This window comes from Sorghum bicolor, chromosome 1, assembly GCF_000003195.3.
Source record: "Sorghum bicolor cultivar BTx623 chromosome 1, Sorghum_bicolor_NCBIv3, whole genome shotgun sequence".
In the NCBI taxonomy this organism is placed as follows: domain Eukaryota; kingdom Viridiplantae; phylum Streptophyta; class Magnoliopsida; order Poales; family Poaceae; genus Sorghum; species Sorghum bicolor.
In genome coordinates, this window is record NC_012870.2 from 61,432,358 (window position 1) to 61,438,780 (window position 6,423).

Below are 6,423 nucleotides of genomic sequence, written 5' to 3' on the forward strand. Positions count from 1 at the left end.
CTAGCGTTTAAAACTGTATTCACTCTGTCCCAAATAACTGTTGTTTTGAACTTCCGTATTATAAGTTTAATTAGATTTATAGAAAATACATGTAACATTTGTAAATAAATTTATTAAAAACTAAATTAAGTGATCTTTCTAATTATCTCTACTATAATTGAAATCTTGTTGAAGTCCCCTCCCTCCTTCAAAATCAACGGCTCACAACATACCAACTAAGAGTCCAACGTCTGAGATTAAAAGGTGAGAAGCCGCTTCCAACTCTCGTCGCTCCCACCCTCGCCCGCGGCTGCTGCAACTCACCCCACGCATGCTCGACGCCTCTCCCGTAGATCGGACTCGCGCGACTCTTCCTCTCCTCTCCCCCACGGACGACCATGGCAGGGCGCCGCCGCTGGCCACCAGGCCAGGCCAGGCCGCTGGTAGTCCAAGCTCGACCTTTCTCCCCCAGGTGCAACTTCATCTCCTCCTCTCCCCTCCCTTCCCCAGCGCGCCTTCCCAGGCTTGAAACCCTAGCGCGCCCCTACGGCCTCGTCTGCGGCGTCCCCTACACCGCGCTCCCCATCGCTGCCGTTCTCTCCGTCGACCGCTCCATCCCCATGCTCATGCGCCGCAAGGAGGTCAAGGCCCACGGCACCGCCAAGTCCATCGAGGGCTCCTTCCGCCCCGGGGACACCGTCCTCATCATCGAGGACCTCGTCACCAGAGGCGCCTCCGTGCTCGAGACCGCCGCCCCGCTCCGCGCCGAGGGGCTCGTCGTCGCCGACGCCGTCGTCGTCGTCGACCGCGAGCAGGGCGGGAGGGAGAACCTCGCCGCTAACGGGATCACGCTCCACTCGCTCATGACCCTCACCGAGGTGCTCGCCGTGCTGCTCAAGCACGGCAAGGTGACCGAGGAGAAGGCGCAGGAGGTGAGGCAGTTCCTCGACGCCAACAGGAAGGTGGCAGTGCCGGGGGCGGCGCCTGTTAAACCCAAGGTGCTCAGGAAGACATTTTCGGAGAGGGCGAAACTGGCCGCCAACCCTATGGGGAAGAAGCTCTTCGAGCTGATGGAGGCCAAGCAGACCAACCTGTGTGTCGCTGCTGATGTTGGGACAGCAAAGGAACTCCTTGAGCTGGCTGACAAGGTAGGAGCGTATTGCTTTATTTAGTAGTAGTTTTGGACTTCTGATGTTGGTTGGTAGAGGGCTCAAGACTTGTTAAGGACTTGATCGATTAGATCATGACTTGATTTATACTCTTGGATGCATATAATTTTTGGATGCATATAATTAGCTAACTTGTCAATATGTTAATCAAGAATTTTTGGATAATGGAGGTAATTTCTGTCCTCTGCACTAAGTAGGAATGCAATTTATAGCTGCAACACAAATTTGGCAGTGTGGCCTTGTGTAGTACTGTGCAATAGGCACTCGCATAAGCTCTTGATCTGTTAACTTAAGTTGTTAAGTTTAGGTATGTGAAAATATTGAGAAGTGGATGTGCTGCCATATGTCTTCAACATTTGGCACAGTGAGTAGTGTGTCCAGATTCAGTCATTATATCACAGCATACCGTTCTGTCTGCTTACATGCATTTTAAATTTGCTAAAAATAGTAAAAGTAGTACTTAATAGTAAAAGAGTTTTGTTCTTGTTCTCATTTCTCACGTCTTTTGGAAGAATGAATCCCCGGATTTGATATGTATATTTACTTACACTATTATCAAACTGTTTTGCAGGTCGGCCCTCAAATTTGTATGTTGAAAACCCATGTGGATATATTGTCTGATTTTACACCAGATTTTGGCTCTAAGCTCCGCTCGGTATGTGCTCTCATGATACTATACTGGTTTTTGCTCATGTCGCTTTTGTGTTTTACTTCTACAACCATATGCTACATGATAGCTCCGATCCATATCTTAAGTTGGGTTCATTTTTTTCCTTTTTTTTTAATTTAAAAACAGATGTAGGTTCTTTTATGTCTAGCACAGTAATTTTTGTGATGATTCCCGGAGCTGTAGAAGCGCATGCCCTCGGAGTCGTCGATGTCCGACAGCGGCTTCGTCTCCTGCGGCGTCGGCGATGACGGCGCCACCAGCACGGGCTCCCCGCGCCGCACCGTGAATGGCGGCAGAGACGATGCCATTGCCATGACGCGTACGAACGTGATCAGCTGAGAGCTGGCCGGCTGGGCGTGCCGAGGTAGGTAGCTGGTAGTGTGTTTGGTTTCTCAACATTGCAATAATTTGATTGTGGGTTTGAGGATATATGTGTTGCTTACTTATTATATTTAAACTCTGGAAACAGACAATTGACTGTCAGTTATGAGCAGCTTTTACCAATTGTGAGCCCAGTTTTTTCTTTTGCTTTTTCTCTCCGGTCCATGCAATACAGAACCATCTTTAATCCCTATATGATCTACTAATAAATCCCTCTATCAAAGACTGATGCTTATATGACGAAGTCTTTAACCGGCAAACATATTTTTCAAGATAGTTATGGCTAATGCTTCTTCTGTGTTCTGATGAAGCAATTCACTGCTGCTACCAACTGATGCTAGCTGCTCTTCCCATTGAGATTGCAAGTATTGAAGTACTCCACACGTCAAGCTTCTGTGACATTCATATAGCACCAATTTTGGTTCTAATGGTGGTATTGTTTTTAGTCACTTGTTTGCATCCTTGCAAGTTCTTAAAGACATATTTAATTTTTATTACTCCGCTAGCTGCATCCTTGCAAGTTCTTAATGTGCAGCTCATCGATATCAGCCCACTCAAGGATGCAGGGATGTCATCACGTCTGATCTCAAGGAGTCCTGCAATCTGTTCCTCATCGGCTATGACTTCACAATGTAAGAGCTCCATGCGAAGATCCTGTTGACGCTCTATGGCCACTAGCTCACAGCCCACTGCATATTCCTAGCTAGAAATCTAGAATATAGGTATTGACTTTGACACTATCTGCCTAATTTGTGCACAGATTGTAGGAACTGATTCTACATTGGTGATTGGCTGAGATTTTAGAAAGTTAGTTTTTCCTACATTGGAGGAACCAGGCAGGTCCTGTGTTGTTTTAATTTATTCCAGGTTCGAAGCCTCCACAAGACTGTCCTAAGATATTCTGTACTGTCACACTTTTCGCATCATGTTGTTATCATGGATCTTTAATCTCAAGTTCAGATATGAATCATTTTGAACAACCATGTGGCCACTGCCTGCTCTATATGTTAATGGACAAGACAAGCTGATCTGCAGTAATAAACAAATGAGTATTGATGCCAACAAATATTTCCAATTGAAAATTGAATTAGCAGTTTTCATGCTAATCTGTACATGTCATATATGAGACAAGACGACCTACAGTGAGAAACAAGTGAGCATTTATGCCACCAAATACATACAACTCAAATTTGATTAAACTTCTCGTGTTTATTTCAGAATATGAAACATTTTCAAGTTACACGTAATAAAAAAATTATGTATATTTTATTTTGCCTTATTAGTCTTAGTATACATCGAACACTTGTACCCACACTGCAATTAGTATACGATGATGTATACTTGATCGATAGATAGAAAGGATCAACTTGTTTTGATTGCAGCAAAGCATTCCTACCACGTTAAACACTTGTAGATGCTTGGGATCATTTCAGAACTAGAAATATCTGAAAATAATGATTTCGGTGATATGAGTTTCTTATGAGTTTTTCAAATCTCGCTGAATTTGTTTGGGCTTCTCTTCAATTCTATTATGTTGTTTGAAATTATGGCTAACTATCTGCCATGGATGAACTAGGATGGATTCATTTACTGGAGATCATACTGCCCATAGGCTATCCTGAAAGTCCTTCAATCTCTGTGGTTAGTCTCAATCCTCATATTTCCATAAAGTATGCCTGTTTTTGCTATATTTTGCAATTGCATGAAATTTCAGAACCATGGCCATATAATTGAACTTGTCTCATTTATAGGACATACCATTATATCTCCTAAAAATACAGTGGTAAAAAAACCTCAAGAGTGAACTCCTCCAGCAGTGGGATCAAGGTCGTGGACAAAGCATGTCCATAGGTGAGCTTTTTTATTGCTTCAAGAAATGGTTGCCCAATTCATGGCGACGACCATGAATTATGCCTTAGCACTGCGACTATGAAAACCAATAAGTATGCATTTTTTTTGCAATGGTGGTTTCAATGTTCTAATAACTAAATCCATTCAGTTGCAGGATTAGGTCCCCATCCTGATTTGGGGCATTGGAGTGGATGAAGTCTTTTGCATCGAACCATCTTCCTTCTACTAATTATAATATATAAATATGCTTCTAGCTATACTGGGTTAGACTGCTGCCGTGAGTTGCATGTATTATGTGGAAGCACCATGTCTTATACACATGTGCTCATCTATATTTCAGCTTTCATTGACTTGTAGCTGAACCATCTGCCATTTGGATGTCTTCAATTATTTATAGTGACTGACCAAAATAATCTGATGTCTGGCTTTCATTCGTGGATGGACTTTGTTGCCAGCAGCAACCCCAAACAAAACATGTACGGCATTGGTTATGAAAGTAGGGAACAAAACATATATGGCCATTGAAAAATAGTTTGGTTGATTTTATGTCCATTTCTAAAATTTGCCGTAGCGTTAGCACGGGCACTATACTAGTACTAAGTATGTATTATAAGTATTAATATTTTTTAATATATATTTAATAAAAATTATTTCTTAAAAAATAAGAACAATAATTATTTTAGGATAGAAAGGGTACGTTCTAAGGTTTGATTTCCTTATTGTAAAACACACCCGGCGTATGCCATGTTTGTCGCCCGACGTCGGCACCACGAAGCATAGGCTCTCCAGCTCCGTGTGCATTATTGATGACCAAATGTGATCAGAGAGTTGAGGATAAATAGAAAAACACGTGGGATGAAAATTCAGTGAATTTGGACAATATCTGCGACATCTCTACTTTGTCCTAAGAGTAACTCTAGTGTTACGGAAAAAATGAACTATAGGAAGATTGAGTCGAACCATAAACACTAGGAGCATCGAACCATGGCTGTGAAAAGAGAAATCGAACCCTACAGAAACATCAAACCAAGGCAATTGAATAATACTATTTCATACGTATGGCTATTGTCTCTAGCCAACTGCTCATGCATGTGAGAGAAATAGAACTGTATACATGGGTTCGTAAGCCATGTTGACATTACAGGAGTTGAACTTTTCTTGTGTTCGTTTTTTAATTCGGACAATGTTCGACATTACACCGGAGGTGCTTTAAATCCGTGTGGCACTATTGAAACTAGCTTTGGCTGGTTTTAGAAATCGGTTTTGGTAGTCCAAAATCATGTTTTTCTTTTGGAAACTCATTTAATCTCATGGAAAACTTATAAATTACATGTGAATTAAGTTTTTTACTAAGATAAGATTACCCCTATCTATTTATACGAGAGGATCACCACCAATTTAGAGATTCATCTAACTATTAAAATCACATCAATTACTTTTTATCTTCTACTCCAAGCTCTTCCAACCCCTTGGTGTGCAGCACTTCTCTCAATGAAATTTGCTGAGTTATAGATGACTTTGTCAATTCTAGGACATCCTAAGTCTCGAGGCATTAATTTTGGTTGGGAACACCAACTGTGATTAAAGAATTATCCCCGAGTTAGTTTAAAAGAATCTAAAGTCACATATGCGCGATGGAAGGTCCTGGATTTGAGTACCACGATTCATGAGGGGTGAGAAGCTCGTGCCATTTTTTTTAAGGCCTCGCAGACCGTTTAGTCTCGATTCAGGCAACCAGCATCAATGATACAGTCTTTTCACATTTTTCATTACTTTGTTTTCACGCAACAAGTCTATTCCATTCCTCTGATCCCGGTAAAAGCTTCGAGACTCCGGGTTATAGAATATTGGTGTATTTAGTTGGAGACTAAAGCTTGCTATGCCAAAGATTGGTTATGCCACAATTTTTGTGAGCTGTTTGGTCACAGCTATGGAGGAGTTATTTGGAGCTGCTTTTTTTGCCAACCTGAGGCCTTATTTAGTTTCCAAAAATTTTGGGCTCGTAGTACTATAGCACTTTCGTTTTTATTTGATAATTATTGTCTAATTATGGATTAACTAGGCTCAAAAGATTCATCTCGCGATTTACGGACAAACTGTGTAATTAGTTTTCGTTTTCGACTATATTTAATGTCCCATGCATATGCCGCAACATTCGATGTGACGGGGAATCTTGAAAAGTTTTGAGTTTTTGGGGTGAACTAAACAAGGCCTGAGTAAAATAAAACGGTTGCACCGATAAAGTCTCTAAAAACATGCTCTCACATAGTTTTAGGATGAGAAAAAGTCAATAAATAGTGGCTTCTCTCGGCTTCACCTCATCCTAAATAACATTTTGTGGGAGCATATTTTTTAAAAAAAAGCTACATATGG

The 6,423-nt window shown here is 41.6% G+C and overlaps 1 protein-coding gene across 1 annotated transcript; it reads left to right on the top strand.

Moving 5' to 3' along the window:
* LOC8063208 (uridine 5'-monophosphate synthase) lies at positions 378–2,157 on the top strand. The gene is made up of 3 exons (XM_002465032.2): positions 378–1,127; positions 1,720–1,908; positions 2,002–2,157. The coding sequence occupies exons 1-3, from the start codon at positions 378–380 to the stop codon at positions 2,155–2,157; spliced, it is 1,095 nt and encodes a 364-aa protein (XP_002465077.2).

Excerpts from the sequence above, each read along its gene's own strand:
- LOC8063208 (XM_002465032.2), top strand. The coding sequence starts at position 378 with ATGGCAGGGCGCCGCCGCTGGCCACCAGGCCAGGCCAGGCCGCTGGTA. Across the intron at positions 1,128-1,719 it reads TCCTTGAGCTGGCTGACAAG|GTCGGCCCTCAAATTTGTAT; the intron begins GTAGGAGCGTAT and ends ACTGTTTTGCAG. Across the intron at positions 1,909-2,001 it reads CGATCCATATCTTAAGTTGG|AAGCGCATGCCCTCGGAGTC; the intron begins GTTCATTTTTTT and ends CCGGAGCTGTAG.